The sequence below is a fragment of the Ceratotherium simum genome, chromosome 4, assembly GCF_057802395.1.
Source record: "Ceratotherium simum simum isolate JZ-2026a chromosome 4, ASM5780239v1, whole genome shotgun sequence".
Classification (NCBI taxonomy): Eukaryota; Metazoa; Chordata; class Mammalia; order Perissodactyla; family Rhinocerotidae; genus Ceratotherium; species Ceratotherium simum.
In genome coordinates this window covers 2,416,556-2,435,959 of record NC_141903.1, presented here as the reverse complement: position 1 = coordinate 2,435,959, position 19,404 = coordinate 2,416,556, and the positions used below count along the sequence as shown (strand labels likewise).

Sequence of the window (19,404 nt, the reverse complement as noted above, 5' to 3'; positions counted from 1 at the left end):
GCCAAAACTTGGAAGCAACCTAGATGTCCTTCAGTAGATGAATGGATAAATAAACTGTGGTACATCCAGACAATGGAATGTTACTTAGCACTAAAAAGAAATGGGCCATCAAGCCATGAAAAGACATGGAGGAACCCTAAATGCATATTACTAAGTGAAAGAAGCCAATCTGAAAAGGCTACATACTGTATGATTCCAACTATATGAATTCTGAAAAAGGCAACACTATGGAGACAGAAAAAAACATCAGTGGTTGCCAGGGGTTAGAGGATAGGGAGGGATGAATAGGCAGAGCACAAAGGATTTTAGGGCAGTGAAACTACCCTGTAATGGAGGATACATGTCATTCATTACACATTTGTCCAAACTTATAGAATGTACAACACCAGGAGTGAACCCTAAAGCAAACTATAGACTCTGGGTGATAACGATGTGTCAATGTAAGGTCATCAATTGTAACAAATGTACCACTCTGGTGAGTGATGGTGCTAATTAGGTGAGGCTATGCATGTGTTGGAGCAGAAGGTATATGGGAAATCTTTGTGCCTTTCTCTCAATTTTGCTGTGAACCTAAAACTGCTCTAAAAAAATTAAGTTTTGGGGCCGGCCAGGTGGCACAGTGGTTAAGTTCGTGTGCTCCGCTTCGGCGGCCCAGGGTTTGCGGGTTCTGATCCCCAGTGTGGACATACACACTGCTCATCAAGCCATGCTTTGTTGGCGTCCCACATACAAAATAGAGGAAGACTGGCACAGATGTTAGCTTAGGGACAATCTTCCTCAAGCAAAAAGTGGAAGATTGGCAACAGATGTTAGCTCAGCGCCAATCTTCCTCACGCGGGGGGGGGGGGGGGGGAGTGGGGGTGGTGAACCATGAAAATAAATAAATAAAGTTTTGTTGAAAGAAAAACAAAAAACTAGTCACCCTTCCCAGTCTTTACAGACTGGTTCTGTGCTACAGTAGCCCTTTACTCATTAGCTGGCTTGCTCTCAGCCTAGGGATCAGATGGAGGTGAAAACTTAAGACCTTCTTAGGTCTTTTCTGAATATGCATCTTGGTTGGGCCTTATGTTGCTTTTTCAACTGCTTTTAAATGTCTTGATTTCCCAAAGAGTCTCTGCCCAGCCTCTCTTCCAGGCCTTAGATCGTCTACCTTATGTCTGTACCCTTAACTTCCCACCCCAGGTGACTGTGGGACTGTACTCGAACTACAACTTTCATGAGCAGGGTTTGCTGTTTCTCCTCACCTTAGATCCAACTTCGGCAAGATGGAGCCCAGTACTTCTGGCAGCCCCCAGACAGGCTTGAACTTTACAAATAAAGGCTGCTCTGCTCCCTCCCTGTTGGAGAGAGGGAATTGGGAACTCAGCTGCCTCCTATCCAGATCAGGACCTTGCTGCACTGGGCAAGGAGAGGAGCAAGGGCAAGCAAAAAAAAAATGCCATAAAATTTCCCACATTTCAAATGTGGTTTTTACTTTGTTTGGTGGCTGTGATACCAGCTCAAGACAAGGTTGACATATGGGAAGCCATATTGTAGAAAAGAAACCCTCTTGTAACTTTGAATGACCTGGCTAACTAACCCAGCTGGACATGCACCCTCCAGGAGATCTAACTGCTCTGTAGTTTATGACCCCTGCTTGTGCATGTACCTCCCAGCGGCAACAAGATAACTTTGTTCTTTTGAGTTCCTTAGGAATGTGATGACCCCCAAAGAGAGAGTCTACGCTGATAGCCATCATCAATGACAACTGAAAGATCTGGTGTGGCACTCCCAGTCTCTAACACCCAAGGGTCAACATTCCTAACCCTCCCCCATAACCTACCTGCCTACATAACTGCTATAAGATTTTGTGCCCCCTTAACATGGTTTTTTTGGACATTAGTTGGCCATCTACCCTCTTGCTAGCAAGCTGCAATAAAATGCCCTTTCTCTGCCATCATCTTGCCTCTTGACGATTGGCTTTTGTCTCGCAGCAAGCAGATCATGCCCTTTGTGCAGTAACAACTGTACATCTTTTACTATTTTCCAGAGCTTTTCTAGGGTTATTTTAGCTAGTTTCTAGTTGGTTTTTGATGTTTCCAAGGGGGTTTGAGGGTTTAGATCTTTCTACTCTACCATTTTGCTGATGTCCCTCTACTTTGACTAGAAATCATAGACCACTCAATATGGCAATTACAGGAAAGAAAATATATAAACAAAAAACACAAAACTATTGTTCACGTGTTATTTGATATTACATAAAAAATCCAAAACAACAAATTCATTAGAATTTATAACAGACTTTAGGCAGTAAGCTGTACAAAAGTACAAAATTGATACTACATAAATGAAATTATAAAAGAGATACCCTTTACAATAGCTTAAAAAAATACAAAATCCCTACAAGTAGAACTCACAAAAATATGCAATACAACTATGAAGAAAATATATGGAGAGTTACTGGACCTATATAAAAGGAGCGATATACCATGGTAATGGATAGTCAGAATCAATATTGTGAAGATATCATACTAATCTATAGATTCAATGAATCCAATCACAGACTCAGTATTTTTATTTAGTGACATGATGATTATTCATGTGAGTTGATTATAGCCAAGACACTTGAACAATAACTTACAGAAGGATACTTATTCTATCTTATCGAGATTTAGTTTCCTGCTATATTAACACAGGGTGTTATTCGTGACCCTATTCCGTGCTGCACCCTGCCGCCACATCTACCCCAGATGCTACTGACCTTGCTCTCCTTCCGCTTTTTCCTATAACGCCTGCCTTCTAAAATGCTGTATAACTACATTCATGGCTTATTTTTCGCTCTCTACCTTTTCCCAAAAAAAGTTCTCGAGGGCAATGACCTCTGCTTTGTTCACGGACCTATTTCCGACAGCTTACAACAGCGCTCGGCAAACACCAGATGCTCAGTACACTTTTGTTGAACTACTGAAAGGGAAATAGGTTTGTCCTTGGCAGTTGTCTACTTGCCTTACTACCATTTATGCAGACACATATCTACAAGATACCTCCCTTTCCTTCTGCATGAACCGGGGACCCGGCGCCCCGCAGCCCACACAGCGCGGCGGCGAGCCCGGAAGTGGGAGCTGGGCACGTGACAGGCTTGACAGGGCCCCGCCTCGCAGAGAGGCGCCGGGAACTACACTTCCCAGAATCCGCGAGTCCACGCGTGGACTACATTTCCCAGAGGGATTAGCGGCCGTCCCTGAGTCGCCTCTGCCCCGCCTCTCCGAGACCTGCGTGGAGCGCCGGGGTTTGCCGCGGGAGGGAGGGGATCCGGGGCTTGAGGTCCGCAGAGGCGTCGCCCTGGGAGGAATCTGGACCGGAGGCGGCTGTCGGGCCGGGGAAGTTCGGTAGCCGCCGTCCTGCGGAGCGCGGCCGGGAGGCACGGGACCCGGAACCCCCGAGGCCTGGGTGAGGTGAGCGGCGGGGGTCGGCGGATGCGGGAGGGCGGACTGAGGACTCGGGAGGATGCGGCGCCGGCGCGGGCGCGGGCGCGGGCACAGGGCCGAGGGGCGCGCACGGGGCCTTGTGCGCGCGGACGGGCGCGGGCCGGGCGCCCGGGTCTGTCCCCTGCCCGGGGCACTTGGTCCCCAGGCCCCGGCCGCCCCCAGCGCGCTACCGGCCCGGCCGGAGCTTGAATTCCGCCGGCGGCCGTCGGTGAACTGAAGAAACGTGCATCCGTCTGGCCGTCGCCGCTGTCCCTCGGGCGGCGGCGTCAGGGTTTGTGCACGCGCGGAGCGAGCTGCCGGCTTCTCCGCTCGGCAGTCAGGACTGGCGCGCGGGTCTGGTGTCTGTCCCGTTCCTCCAGGCGGCGGCCGCGGGAAAGCTGATGTTTCCGCTCTCCGAAGCAGTGGTCTCTCAAATCTGGAAATCGATTCCTCGACGGGAGGGGAGAAATTGGGTGGGAAGAGCTGGAGGTGGAGACAGGTTGTCCCCCGGACGCGGGGAGGCTAGAGGATGCTCTGGGGCGCACTCCCCGGCTGTGTGGCCCGCGGCGTTCGCTCCCGCTCTGCCCTCAGTTTCCCGATCCGTAAGGTGGGGCTGCTGGCAGTGCCAGCTGTGCTGCGGGACCAGCCGATGCAGACGGTGCGTGGCACGCGGTGAGGCTCCGTGAGTCGCTGCTGCTGCTGCTGCTGGAGTCCCAGGTCCCTTTTCTCTGAGCGAGGGACGAGTTGGGGCCGCACCAGGACGGCCGAGCCCTTGTCTGGTCCTGTCTGCTCCCAGTTCCTCACCTCCCTCTCTGAGGGCGCGTGGGGTCGTTCTCAGGTGGGGCAAGGATTTCAGAGCTGTGATTCTGAGGGGTGGACAGCAGAAGGCGCTTCCTCCTGGCTCCCTTTTTCTTCTCTCAGACCTGCCTTCTGGAGTCTCCGGCCATCCTCTGGGAAGAGCCCAGGAAGAGGACATGGCTGCTAAACAGAGGGAAGCAAGGTCTCAGGTGAGTTCACTGCCGTCTCAGGTCTTAGGGACAGATGTGGGCTTTTTTACTCTCCAACTGAAGTTCTCTGCCCAATACAGCTCTCCAGGATTTGGAGCAACACCTTTTCCCTTTGAGGAGTTGGTCCACCCTGGTGGATGGTGGATTCTGTAGGGAATGCTTGCCTCCTCTCCCCCAGTCCAAGTCTAGCGTTTCTCTTTTCTTTTCCTAAGAGACACTCTTGTATTCATTCATCTCAATTCACTGTGTGAGTACTAATTCCACAGGTAAGATGCCACGTGTCTTCTGTCATTTGGGAACAGAACAAACACAGACGCACACTTGGCAGAGTTCCTTCCTCCCGCCTCCTTGGCTCACCCGTGTTTCCCCCCGATCCCTCCCCATGGCAAGAATGCTTTCCGTTTTCTTTCCACCCCTGAGAATCCTCATGATACCTTCCCCAGGCCTCTCCAGCCCATAGGTTTCAGTTTTTTCTCCCTCTTAACTTTGGATTGTGTGCCTTGCTTCTATCACTCTGTTGAAAAGAGTTCTTGACCTGCCATTTTGATCTGTATGTTGTGGGGATGCGGGAGGGACCCCATCGGGGTGAGCCAGTGCGTGAACAAAGATGAGCCATGTTGGAGGGGACACAGTCGGGGAGGTCTCTTGACTCCGAGGACAGAGAGAAGACTCCTCAGGAAGCCACAGGGAGGGTTTTGTGGGATCCCGGAGTGGAGAGGCAGTGTATACAGTGGTTAGGAAGTGGGGCTCTCGAGACAGGCGGCTGGGTTTGAACCCGTCTCCTCTGTTGCCGTTTGTGGGCCTTGGGCAAATAACTCCACCTCTCTGTGCCTCAAGTTTCCTCACCTGTAAAATGGGAATCACAGCCGTGCCTACCTTATAGGGTAGGTGAAACGATCAGTGAATTAGTGCACGGAGAGTGTTTAGATCAGGGCCAGGCGGATAGTAGGTGTTCAGTATGCGGTGGTTGTGGTAGCTGAACGATATTATTCTAGTATTAGTACTATTAATGTTGATAGCTAAAAGCTGCTCCACAGTGTTTCTAGGACCCAGAAAATACTCCCCCTTTCTTTACTCATCCTTATCTAACAATAACAGTGAATGTTGCTGAGGAATGTCCTGAGGGTTTTACATTTGTTCTCACTCTCATAACAGCCTAGCAGTTATTATCCCCATTTTACATATGAGAAAACTGAGGCTCAAAGAAGTCAAGTAACCTGAATTGAAACCCAAGTGTGTCTGGCCTCTAAGTTCATGCTCGTGATATCGTGTGGCCATTCCTCTGGTGCATTTTGCAGAACACAGGGCAGACCCCGCGCCCACGGTACCAGAGCTCTTCTGCACCGTGATGTTGTCTTTTGGACCCACAAAATGTGGTGGAGTTGGGTCTCCTGAGGCTACAGCTAGGGCCTGCCATTGCATATTTGGGGTGGTTTCTTCTAAGGCTTTCCCATTCCATTCCAGCAGAGCCAAGTTGCTCTCTTGCCCAGAATCTTCTCCATCCCTGTGTGAGTGAATCCTATAGAGCATTCTCCCTAACCTTGCCTGCTGCCCATGTGTCAGTACTGCATGGACTTGTGTGTAAAACTCAGTGACAGGACGTTTAAGACAGAGAGAGAATATACCGAGTGCTGGGTTAAAAGGAAACTTTAATTATTGTCCTGCCTCTGCCACTAATAAAGTATGTGACCTGGGGTCTTGACTGCCCTGGACCTGTGTTTCTCATCTCTAATATGAAGAGTGAACTAGGAGATGGCGTACGGTCCTGTCCAGCTACATATTTTTCTTTATTGTTCAAATTATTTCATGCCTTTTTCTTGCCTGCCAGTTGGATTATAAACTCTTTGAGAGCAAAGATCATTTCTTGCATTTCTCCCTGATATACAAATAATTTAATGCTTTTTCGTACCATAAAAATATTGCATGATCATGATAAAGCTTTTACAGAATGAAATTTGCACTTATATATGTATATATGTGTGTACATGTATATATTTATGTGCATAGATATATGTATATGTATGTATATATATACTTCTCTGTATATACATGTGTTTGTGTATATGTATTTTTTCATATATACAAAAGAAAGTAAAATCGCCCTTAACCCCACCATCTGGAGATAATCACTGTCAATCATTTGTTATGCATCTCTCAACATCATTTTGTATATACATATATAGTTTTTTTTCAAAAATGTGAACAAGCTATGCACACTAATATATAACCCATTTTTTGTACTTAATATCATGGATATATTTTTAAGTCAACAAGTGTTGACTTATACCATCAATTTTAGTGATTTCATAGTATTATATTGATTTGATAATAGCTAACATCTGAACCTTTAATATGAGCCAGACACGTTTTTAAGTACATTGAATAGATTGTCTCATTTATTTATTAACTCTATTTGGTAGGTTTCGAGAGGTAGTTTTGCAGAGTGGTTAAGAAGGGAGCCTTGGACGTACACCTGGATTGGAATGCCAGCCCTACCGCTGACCAGCTGTGTGACTTTAGACGAATTTCTTGTCCTCTCTGTGACTTTGTTTTCTCCTGTGTAAAATGGGAACAATAATTGGACCTTCTTCTTAGGGTTGTTGTGAATTTTAAATAAAGATTATATGACACATTAATATAAAATTCTAAGAACAGTACCTGCGCCGTGTAAAGCATTCAGTAAGAGAGAGCTGTTTCAGTTTTTCATTGTTACTGTCCTTAAGCTTCACTGAGCACACAGTCCCTTAAGTTATTTAACCCAGCCTCCATCATCAGTGATTATTTAGGTTGTTTCCATTTTTTTGCTATTACTAACACCTTGATAAATGTCCTCTCTGTGCATTTTTGTGCACTATTCATTATAACACAAATATAGTCATTGGTGAGTTAAAGAACGTGCACATTTTAAAACTTTTAATATGTATTATCAAAGTGCTATCGGAAAGGTTATTCTAATTAACACTCCCACTAATGGCCTTAATACCTCCACATATCTCTTATTGTGGTTAACACAGAGCCTGGTTCATACTTCATGCTGCTCAGTTTATATTTGTCACTGGTTGATTGTTCGTTAAACAGATGATCTAGAACCTTCAGAACCTAGAATAATATGAAAAGCGTTTCATGGTAGCCCTTCTACCTCCCCACCGCCACCACTTTCACTGTGTGATGGGTGGTCCTGGGCGAGATAGGATGGCTTGTCATTATAGGTGTCAGTGACGTTCGAGGATGTGGCTGTGCTTTTCACTCGGGATGAGTGGAGAAAGCTGGGTCCTTCCGAGAGAAACTTGTACCAGGATGTGATGCTGGAGAACTACAGTAACCTGATCTCATTGGGTAAGGAAATTTTCCCTGTAGGTACAGAATTCAGAAATTGGAATAACTTGGAACCTGCTTCCCCAGTAAAAACAGTGGGTCATCAGAAACTTCAGCTGAGTTTTGCCTTAGGATTGTACAAATTGGATCTCCATAAATGAATATTAAAACCTTTTTTCCCCTTACAGGCATGGAATTGCCTCATGCGTGGGACCGTCTGCACAGCTGCACATTAAAAATTCTCTCGTAGTTCAGGCTGCATTTTCCTACCATGATTGTTCTGTGATTTGTTTGCTCATCTCTCAGCTGAGAGCTTCCCTCAGCCCTCTTCACTGACCTACCCCTTGCCTTTCCCAATTCTCTTTTCCAATTCATAAATCTGGATAACATAGCACCCACTTCTCTGGATGAAAGCTGTGGGTCGTCTAATAAACTTCCACTGAGTTTTGCTGTCTGATTGTCCTTACAGGATCTCTAAAAATATTAAGAATACTCCTGCTTATAGGCATGGAACTGCCCCGTGTATGGGAATGGAGGGGGTGGTATTGATCATCATTCCCTTCCCTCTATATGGTTGCATATTAGAAGTGTCTTCAGTTGAGGCATCATTTCCCTGCAATGATTGTTCTGTGGCTTGTTTGCACATCTCTCAACAGAGGGCTTTGTTCAACCTCTGGACTTACTTTTCCTTTTTGACTTTCCTTTTGACTTGCCTTTGCTATTTGACTTTTCCAGGTGTCAGCAAACTTTTTCTATAAAGGGCCAGGTAGTAAACATCTTAGGCTTTGTAGGCCACATATGGTCTCTATAACATATTCTGTTTGTTTTTTTTCCATCCATTCTTTTCTCAAGGACCATACGTAAACAGACAGTGGCCTAGATTTGGCCTATGACCTGTAGTTTGCTGACCACTGCCGTGTATCAAAGGGAGTCAAATAGTGTTTTCTCATTTTAAATAGCTACTTGGTACATAATCCTTCTCATAGATACATGTTTTAAAATTTTATTTCAGTCTACATCTAACATATTCCATCTTATACAGAAAGCCACTGGTACCCTATTAATCAAGGCTGCATGTTTATTGTATTTCCTAACGTACAACTAATTATTCATCATCGTGTCCTGCAAGTCCCTTGCCTTTCCCTAACACACCCCCTCACATCGTGGGGGCACAACCAGAGCACCCCACAGAAGCTCTTTGCACCATCCCCTGACTTTTCCACTCAGATCTGGGGTACCTCTTTGTGTGAAAACAGAACCAAGTCTTGTTTTTTTTTTGTCTGTGAGCAGGACTCCCATTTTCCAAACCAGAAGTGATCTCCCTGTTGCAGCAAGGAGAAGCTCCCTGGAAGGCAGAGAAGGAAAGTCCTGGAGGCTCGTCTCTAGGTGAGTGGGTGGGGCCGAGGTGCCCGGGAATATCTGCAGCAACAGTCTGCTTAGTAGGTGGACGGTGCGGCTGGGAGACGTTGGTCAGGCATGTTTCTCCAGGGCTCTCAGTCCTCAGGAAGTAGTGGAGAAGGGGACGCTAAGGCCCCACACACAAGCTTCCGCTTTTCCTCTGGTAATCATTTCACAAATGAATCTTTCAGAATCTTTTTTATTCTCTCCTGTTGTATCAGAAGAGGGCTACATTTTCATGTATTCATTCAGCAAGCTGTGTTTAACGAGTTGCAAATAATTCATTCTGACTGAAGCTCAATGTATACGGGAAAAGAGGAGATGAGAAAGGAGACGGTACTAGAAAGTTAAGGGGGGACCGCATTATAACTTGCTTTGGTGCAGTTCTTAGAGATGTGAACTGTCCCATGGGTGACTGGAAATAATTAAAGGATTTTGAGCAGAAGAATTAGTGGTCCTCAAGGAAATATACGGGTCTGAATCAGAACAGGGTAAATGTCCTTCACTAAAGGCATAGCTAAGAAGCTGTGGTATGTCCCTCTCTGGCGAACAGCACCACGGTCAGGGACAAAGGGCACAGTGAGGTGGCCAGAGCTCCAAGACGCGGTAAGGACAAAAGCAGGTTATGGAGCATTGTTATGATAGGTCACCATTTGTGTCTAAAGAAAATTACGTGGGTGTTTGTCTAATGTATAATATGTGTGTAAGCGCAGAGAGCGGGGCTGAGGGAACACCGCTTAGCTGGTTCCATTTGGAATGGGATGGAGAATGGGCGTGAGGCAAGGGGACTTTATTGACATGTAATGTTTTAATTTTTCACAGAGAATATGTTCATGAAGTCCTTATGAAATTGAATTTAATAAGAGTGGTCACTTTAGAAGCAGTGTCCGGCTTAGATTTAAAGTGAGGCAAAGGTGGAGGTGTGAACATTCCAGAGATTAATGCATAATGTAGGCAAGACGATACTGGGGCCCAGATGAAGGCATGTGCAGTGGGGTTCATCGGGGAGCAGGAGGGCCCGTTGTTAAGGGGACAGGACGAGTTCGGTGTGGGATGGGTTCATCTGAGATGGGAGTGAAATACTCGGGTAGAGATTGCCAGTGGACACTTGTATAACATATAAGGGGTTGGAACTCAAAAGGGAGGTGAGGGAGCCGTCGCTGCAAAGGTGGCATTTGAAGCCTTGAGCTGACCAGATGAGGGAAGAGGGCAAAGGACAGAATCCCAGGAAACCTCAACATTTACGAGGTGGGTTAAGAAAGAAGAGTGTGTGGCTGAGCCTGAGAAGAAGTCATCAGAGGAGAGAAACGGGAGAGGCGGCTGTCGTGGAAGTTGGGGACAGAGAGCTGTTGAACTGGGGAGGCTCGGGCTCTGGAGGATCCAGGTTCCAGCCCTCACCCACTGTTTTCTTATCCCGTAATAAACGGAGAGTGAGTTCCGTGCTGGGCACTGGCGGTGCAACAGTGGACAGAAAGATGCAGGTCCACCCTGGTGGAGCCCACAGTCGAGTGGGGAGACAAGTGTTCCTGGACTGAGGGCACACAAGGGTGTGGAGTGACAAATTCCAGTCAGGACCTCGTAGGTACCATGAGATACAAAGTGCAGTGACAGTGTAGAACAGGAGGAGGCAGTGTCGGCAAAGGCTTCCCTGAGGAAGGGCCGGATCCCAGGATGTGGAGTATCCCAGGCGTTGGAAAGGGTGTGTGAGAGTCCAGAGAAAGGAAGCCAGCATGTGCAGACAGGAGCGAGGAGAAGGATAGAAGAGTCAGCAGGAGAGGAGCAGGGACCAGATCCCGCTGGGCGAGGGAGCCCTGTCAACAGGATTTGGTCTGTGCCTGAGAGCCAGGCACGGCCCCTGCAGAGCTGCAAGGAGCCTGGCCACAGGCCCAGGTTTACATTCTGCAAAGATCAACCTGCAGCCAACGTGGAGCCTCTTGGTGTGGAAGTGGGAGGACTCGTCTGAGGCTGTTGTCAGGTCCAGACGACTCAGTTAATGGCCCCTCATAACGTGGGCCCAGCAGAGGAGCTGAAGGACAGGCCGTCTCGATCCCCAAAGCCCCCACACCGGGGGAGCTTTTTTCCTACTGTAAGTTGAAGTTTTTGATGTGGGATCCACGCTTGTCTATCTTTCTATCTTTTTAACTCTCATTTGGGAGAAATACACTAATTTTGTGGAAACTGGCAGAGGCCACCACAGAGTAAGGAGAGAATGCAGGCAGCGGGGAAGAGTTGAGAGTTAGGAGGGGTGTCAGTCCCGCTATTAGGTTGGGCTGAGTCTGGCCTGAAAGCTCAGAGGAAGAGAAGAAAGGATCCCTTCCCCCTCACCTCGGGAGCCTCTCATCTGTGAGTGGGTCTCCCTTCCTGGGTGAAGTGAGTATTAGTTGGATTAAACAGAAGAGAAAGTAAGACGGGAGTCCAAAGCTGTCCAGAGAGATGCTGGGGCCACCTGGTGGTGGGGTCAGAGTCCTCAGTTAGCCCCTTCTCGGGTTTGGGAAGACGTTCCTGAAGGGCAAGTATGAGTGGATGTCTGAAGGAGGTAAGGACATCAGAGCTGACCAGTGTGTGCATTTCCCTCAACGGGGTGAACCTCCTGTTTCCTCAAAGATGAAAGATAGGACGTCCTGGGAATGCTCATGTGTGGTTGTGTGCGTCCTGCACCCCTGGTGAGTCTCCCATCGGCCTGGACTAAAGTGGCCTCAGAACAGCTTTCCCTCCCCAGGAAAGGGGTGCTCACTTGCCTGTGGGCACAGGTGAGGGACCTGGAAGTACCTCAGATTATTAACTCTAGACCAGAACCAAAACCTACCCTTTGAACAGCCAGTGACAGAAAAGCTCATACTCCCAGGATAGGACTCTTAGAACCTCTAGTTGCCTCCAAATGTGCTTTAAGAAAATTATTTTCCCTTCAAAACGATTCACAAATAGGAAAAACAAAACAAACCAAAAAGAAAAACAAGCTGTGTCATCCCTGGCTGTGTATGTTTTAAATTGAGAGCTGGGAGGAGTTGGCTCAGAGGATGTGCAACTCATCTGAGTTTTTTGCTTAAGGAATGAACCCAAAATATAGTCGCTGAGGCTGGGTTTTTCTGGAAGAGTTAGAATAAGAGTAATATGATTAAACCAACTTGTGCATTTCATGAGTTTGATTTACACCCAAATGTGGAAATATTCTTGAAATCTAAAATTTAAAAATCCAGAGATGATGTAGGTAAACAGTTACCTCCAGTGGAAAAGCGTTCTTCTGTCCTTGTCTTTTTCTCTTCCTTTGTTACTTTTATGCAAGAAACCACGTAGGGCGGACTGAACCTGTGCAAGGTGGTCAGCTGACGGGTCTCTTGGGGGCTGCCTTCCACTCCCCGAGATTTGCCGGGGCTCCTGCACAGAGGGCAGGAGTCTTTTTCTAATTTGCACAAAGGTGCTGTTGGGGTTAGCAGCCCAGTGAAATAGCATGCAGTGGTTTTGAAGAGTGAATTTCTTACAAGGTGAAAGTGGAGCCCAAATGCACCGTAGCCCTGTTTAATATGTGTGAGTTAGTCTTGTTCTTGGCCCTTCCTGCCTGACAAAGACCCCTACGTGTGCCCTATGCCTACCTTTTTGCCACCAACATCTGTTCCCCTTATAGCTGCCAGAATGATCTATGTAAAAGATAAATGAGGTCATCTCACTCCCTTGCTCAAAACCTCTAGTGGCTTCCATCACCTAGAGCACAATCCAGAGTGGCCTTCAGAGGCCTACATGGTCTGGCCCCGGCTACCTCTTCACCTTCACGTCCTTCTGCTCTCCCCTTCATTGGAGGACTCTGATCATGCTGGCCACCTTGCAGTTCATCAGGCAGGCCAAGCAGGCTTCCACCTCAGGGCCTCCGCATTTGCTTTTCCCTCTCCTGGACCATGCTTCTTCCTGGTGGTGCAAGCCCACGTGACTCACACTCAGCTCGCATTTTCTCGAATAGGCACTCTTCATCTAAAACTCGGCCCTCCATCCTCTGCATTCTTGATCCCTTCACCATGCTTTATTTTCCTCAGAGTGTTTGTCACTGCGTAATAGTACCTGTTTAGTTATTATCTGTCTCTTCCTCTGGATTGTAAGCTCCCTTAGGCTGGGTTGTCTTTTTCATTTGTTCCCATTTCCCCAGTACCTGAAACAGTGCCTGGTCAGAGTAGGCTTCCAGTTAATGAATGCATGAATGACTTGGCTAGGTTAGTGCTGTTGGAGACAGAAGGAAGTGAGCCAGCCTCAGAGATATTTGGGAGATAAAAGCAGCAGGACTTGGAGGTGGATTACATATGGAAGATAAAGGAGATGGATTTGTCAAGGATGCTTGCTTGGTTTGTGGCTTGTTCTGGGATGAACAATGATATCATTCACTGAGATAGTGACACTGGAAGGAGATCAGATTTGGAGGATGGTATCGATTTGGTTTTTACTTTTAGAGAAAATTTTACTTTTTTAAAAAAGTTTTTTATTTTGAGATAATTGTAGATTCACATGCAATTATAAGAAATAGTACAGAGAGATTTCATGTCCTTTTTCCCAGTTCCAAAACTATAGTACAACATTACAACCAAGATATTGATGTTGATAAAGAGACAGAATTCCTTCAGTCACCATAAGGGTCCCCTCTTGTTACCCATTATTTAGACACACCCATTTCTCTCTTATTCCCTGTCCCTATTCCCCACCTCCCCTTGTCCCTAACCCCTGGTAACCACTAATTCATTTCTAGAATTTTGTCATTTCAAGAATGTTATATAAATGGAATGATACAGTGTGTAACCTTTTGGGAGTGGTTTTTTTCATTTAGTATAGTTCTCTGCAAATTTATCCAAGTAGCTGCCTGTATCAGTATTTCATTCCTTTGACTGCTGAGTAGTATTCCATGAAGTGGATATATTATATTTTGTATAACTATTCACTTGTTGAAGGACATCTGGATTGTTTCCAGTTTCTGACAGTTACAAATAACACTGCTATAAATATTTGTGTGCAGGTTTTCCTGTAAAAATAAGTTTTCATTTCTCTGTGATAAATGGCCAGCAGTGCAATTGCTGGATCATATGGTGGTTGCATGTTTTGTTTTTGAAGACACAGCCAAATTGTTTTCCAGAGTGGTTGGAAACATTTTACATTCTACCAGCAATGTAGCGACATATGGGTGCAGCTTCTCTGCATCATTGCCAACATTTTATGTTGTCACTAGTTTATATTTTAGCCCTTCCGATAGGTATATGGTGATATACATTGTGATTTTAATTTGCATGTTCCTAAGGTCTCATGATGTTGAACATATTTCCATGTGCTGTTTTGCCATCTGTATATCTTCTTTGGTGATATGCCTGTTTGTGTCTTTTGTCCATTTTCTGATTGAATTGTTTGGTTTTTTACTTTTGAGTTCTGAGAATTCTTTATATATTCTAGATAGTGGTTGTTTGTGGATACGTGGTTTGCAAATATTTTCTCATGGTCTTTGGTTTCTTTTCGTTCTCTTAACTGGGTCTTTTGCAGAACAAAAGTTTTAATTTTGATGGGATCCAATTTATTAATGTTTTCTTTTATGAATTGTCCTTTTGCTGTCAAATCTAAGAACTCTTTGCATACCCTTAGATCTTAAAGATTTTTTTCATGTTTTTTCCTAAAAGTGCTATAGTTTTACATTGTACATTTATATCCATGATCCTTTTTGAGTTAATTTTTGTATTAGATGTGGGGTTAGGTCAAGATTCATTTTTTTTGCTTATGGACATTCAGCTGCTCCAGCATTATTTGTTGAAGAAGCTGTCTTTCCTTCGCTGAATTCTTTTGTAGCTTTGTCAAAAATCAGTTGAGCATCTTTGTGTGTGTCTGTTTCTCGATATTCTGTTCCGCTGATCTATGTGTATTCCTCCACCCATACCACACAGTGTGGATTACTGTAGCTATATAGAGGCCTTGATGTTGAGTAGAGTGATTACTCCCAGTTTATTTTTGTTTTTCAAAGTTGTTTCAGCTATTCTAGTTCCTTTGCCTTTCCGTATAAATTTCAGAATAATCTTATCTATATCTGCAAAAAAATCTTGCTGAGTTTTTGATAGGAATTGCAGTAAACTTGTATATCAGTTTGGGGACAACTGAGATCTTTACTAAGCTGAATCATCCAATCCATGTATATGGTACATCTTTCCATTTATTTAGCTCTTCTTTAATTTCTTTGCTCAGTGGTTTATAGTATTCAGCATACGAGTCCTGTACATGTTTTGTTACATTTACACCTAAGTATTTTTTGAGCAATTATAAATGGCATTGTAGTTATAATTTCAGTACCCACATGTTTGTTGCTAGAATATAGAAATATTATGGATTTTTGTATGTTTATCTTGTATCCTATGACCTTTCTGAACTCTCTTATTAGTTCTAGGAAATATTTTATAGATTCCTTGGGATTTTCTATGTACTGTCTTCTACAAATAGGGGTGGTTTTATTTCTTCCTTTCTGATCTGTATATCTTTTATTTCTTTTTCTTGCCATATTGTACTGACTAAACTTGCAGTCCTATACTGAATAAGAATGATAAGAGCAGACATTGTTGCCTTGTTCCCGATCTTATGTAGAAAGCATTCAGTCTTTCGCCATTAAGTATAATGTTAGCTATAGGTTTTTGTACATGCTCTTTATCAAATTGAGATATTTTTATGGGAGTTTTTATCATGAATGGATGTTGGATTTTGTCAGAGGCTTGTTAGATATCATTTATAGGAACATGTGATTTTTCTTTTCTGGCCTGTTAATGTTGTAGATTAATTAATACTGGCTTTTCAAATATTGAACCAGCCCTAGAACACTGGCATGAATACACTTGGTCATGGTGTATAATTCTTTTTATATATTGCTGAATTCTATTGCTAATATTTTGTTAAGGATTTTTATACTTATATTCATGAGAGATATCATCTGTAGATTTCTTTTTTTTGTACTGTTTTTGTCATATCAGGGTAATACTAGCTCCATAAAGTGAATTAGGAAGTGTTCCCTAACCTGACATACATGTGACAGAGGATTTCACATGTACCAGTGTAAATTCCAGATGTATTAAAATAGAAAATTTAAAAATCAGACCTAGTCAAATTGTCTGTTAATGAAATCTGGTCGAATAAATGCTGGTACATCCACACAATGGGAATTCTGTGTAGCTGTAAAAAAGGAATGAAGACCTTTGTAAATTCCTCTGTGGATCTCTATAATATATTGTGAAGGGAGGGGAATGTAGAACACTTTAATAAAGAAGGTGATACAGATCTATATATGGTTATCTATAAGATGAGGGAAGCAGAAAAGATGAAGAGGACAGGGATAGAATCAGGTTTTCTATGAAGGAACCTTGTTTTATAGTTTTGAACTTGGAACTATGAAAATGTCTTATAAAATTAAGTAAAAACGAAAAAGGAAATTGAAAGCAAAATGAAATCATTGTGTTTCAAGTTAATGGCTTAACCAGAACAGAAAAGAATTATTTCAATTGTGTTTTTAAAAACAACAATTTTACTGAATGTTCTAGTGGGTTATAGCCTGAGGATAAAAAGAATTGCAAACAAATCTTAACTTGTTTTTAATATTCATGTTGTTAGCAATAACACCGGTATTGTTATTTTGAAATTACATATTATAGGAAAAATGAATGAGTAGTTTTGTTAATATCATTAGGATCCCGTTTTTAGCGTGAAAGAAAAGAGATTGCAAATATAAAATGAAAGAAGTTAAGTAAAATTGCTAAAATACTAAATTTGAATTGAAAATGTTAGAATGAACTCATGATTTATAGTCCCATTTAAAAAGTATATCTTAGCTTTTTAAATGGCCTTGACACGATGACCAACCCAGTAGTGATGAACACCTCTAGTTCCCAGACTACATTTCTAAATACCCTTTTCCATTACAAGGAGCCGGGGTTCCTTGGAAAAATGACTGATTCTAGATGTGGGAAGTAAATGTTAAAGATGAGCAGAATATTTTGTCCTACAGAAAAGGAAGAACTCTTCAAGACAAATGAGTCACATTAGGAGCTGATTGATAGGATTCAGATTAGCCATAAGTGGGTCATTTTTGAGCATGTAAAGGAGTAATGAATGCAATGAGTTAAAAAAGAAAAGACAAAAACAACCAAACATGAAATATGTTAAAATTCATAAGTTCATGTTGATACTTAAACAAAAAAAAACTTCATTGGTCACTTTTGGAGGATGGTAGAGAACCAAGTCATTATTTTAAACTCTAGTTAATAACAGGAGAGAAAAAAAAAAACTCCTGTCTTTCCGTTAGGAACCATATCTCAAGCTAACCAGATAATTTATGAAGGAAAGTTATTTTCTATTAGAATGATTCCAGGTAATAAATGCAGGAAAATGATAGAACTAGAGTATCACTATTTTGTAACCCCTAATGAGATAATGGATCTAGGCAGTGATTATCAAAAGCTGCTAAAATCATGAGATGAAAACTGATGGGGAACTTTTTATAGGATGTATCAGGCTGAGACCACCTGAACCTATTTATCAATTGTAACATATTTATAAAAATAAACAGTCAGATATTATTGCCTCTGGATGTAATGTAGTAATTGAAATTGGATCTGATCAGGCCTCTAGGGCTGTCTACTAATTTACAGAAATATAGGAGGTAGAGGCATGTGTGAAACACACTACAGCTATGCAATTAGTAACACCCAGAATATGTGAAATTCTATAGGCCAGATGACTTTAACAGGTTACAGATTACATTTATAACCTATAGATTAAAAGAGATTTAAGATCAACCAAATGCAGTGGGTGAACCTTGATTGTTTCGTAACTGAAAAAATGTAAGAGGCAATTAGGGATATTAGAACACTGCCTGTATATAAGATGGTATTAGAGAATAGCGTTAATTTCATTGGTTGTGCTATGTTTTGCGTTTTGTTGGGTTTTTTTTTAAAGCCCTTATCTTTGAGAAATGCATTTGGAAATATTTAAGGATGAAATGATATTATGTTTAGGGTTTGCTTTAGCACTGTGTGACGGAGAAGGAATGGGGCTTGTAGATGAAACAGTGTTGGTGGTGGTTGCAGCTGGCTTAGGGGTTCATTGCATAATTCTCTGTACTTTAGTATATGTTGAAAATTTTCCATAATAAAAAGTTTTAAAAATTAGAGTTACCAAAAACAAAATTTCTAGACCAGCATTTCTCTTTTTCCACTAAGACCAAGAAACCTTTGAATGTTACTTTAATATAGCAAAGAGACTTTCCAGATATGATTAAATTAAGGATCTTGAGATGGTGAAATTATCTTGGATTATCCAGATGGGCCTAAATGTAATCACAATTTTATATGAGAGAGGTAGAGGGAGATTTGACACAGAAAGCAGAAGGTAGTGTAATGATGGAAGCAGAGAGAAATTTGAAGATGCCATTCTGTTGGCTTCCAAGGTGGAGGAGGAGGCCATGAGCCAAGGAATGCAGCTCTAGAGGCTGGAAAAAGGAAGGGAATAGATTCTCCCCTAGAGCCCTACCAGCACCTTGGTTTCAGCCCAGTGAAACTGATTTCAGACTTTTGGCCTGCAGATAGTAAGAGAATAAAATGCATTTTTTTAAGCTACCTAGTTTGTGGAACTCTGTTAGAGCAGCCATAGGAAACTAATAAACAAGATGACTTTTCTAAGGATAAATTCAGTGGGAAATGTTACTGAAAGGGTAGGAAACTGGGGTCAAAGGAACAAAGGGTCAATAGTAGTTATTATAGAGTAATGAAACCCTCAACTTAGGCAGATTTTAGTGATGGCTGTGAGAGACATTTCATTGATGGAATTTAATTAAGAGAATTTGGTGACTAGGCTTGGAATGCAGGGGAGAGAAGGTTCTGAGATGAAACTAAGAACTTAACGGCAGAACAACTGTAGGGTTATGATGTCATTTTGAACTAGGGAAAATAGAAAAAAGATTTGAAAAAGCATGTGTCGGCTTCAGACTTGGACAGACTGGATTTGAAATATAAGAAAAATACTAAAATGGAAATTCTAGCAGGCAGTTAGAAATACCACCGTATGTAAAGTATTTTGAGAAAAGTTTCAACAGTCATTCATGTAGGAGGTGTTGGAGTGGATGAAATCACCTAGGGAGAGAAGAAGTTTGAAGATAGAATCTCAAAGACTTAAGAGCCAAGGGAGGAGAATCCAGGAACTAGTTCCTGGAACTAGTTCCTAATGACAGGCACTAGTCAGGGTGGTGACCA

At 43.2% G+C, this 19,404-nt stretch overlaps 1 protein-coding gene across 3 annotated transcripts in view; it reads left to right on the top strand.

The window, feature by feature from the left end:
• Positions 1-3,250: 3,250 nt before the first annotated feature.
• LOC106801557 (uncharacterized) overlaps positions 3,251-19,404 on the top strand; it is a 29,545-nt gene continuing 13,391 nt past the window's right edge. Inside the window, exons 1-4 of one of the 3 annotated variants that reach the window (XM_087429238.1) lie at positions 3,251-3,434; positions 4,368-4,453; positions 7,663-7,789; positions 9,059-9,154. In XM_087429238.1, the coding sequence (XP_087285364.1) occupies positions 4,421-4,453; positions 7,663-7,789; positions 9,059-9,154 (256 nt within the window). In that variant the 5' untranslated portion in view covers positions 3,251-3,434; positions 4,368-4,420. Of the gene's footprint in view, positions 3,435-4,325; positions 4,454-7,583; positions 7,790-9,058; positions 9,155-19,404 lie in introns of those variants that run through there. The other 2 variants (XM_087429239.1, XM_014786046.2) reach the window with 2 other exon arrangements.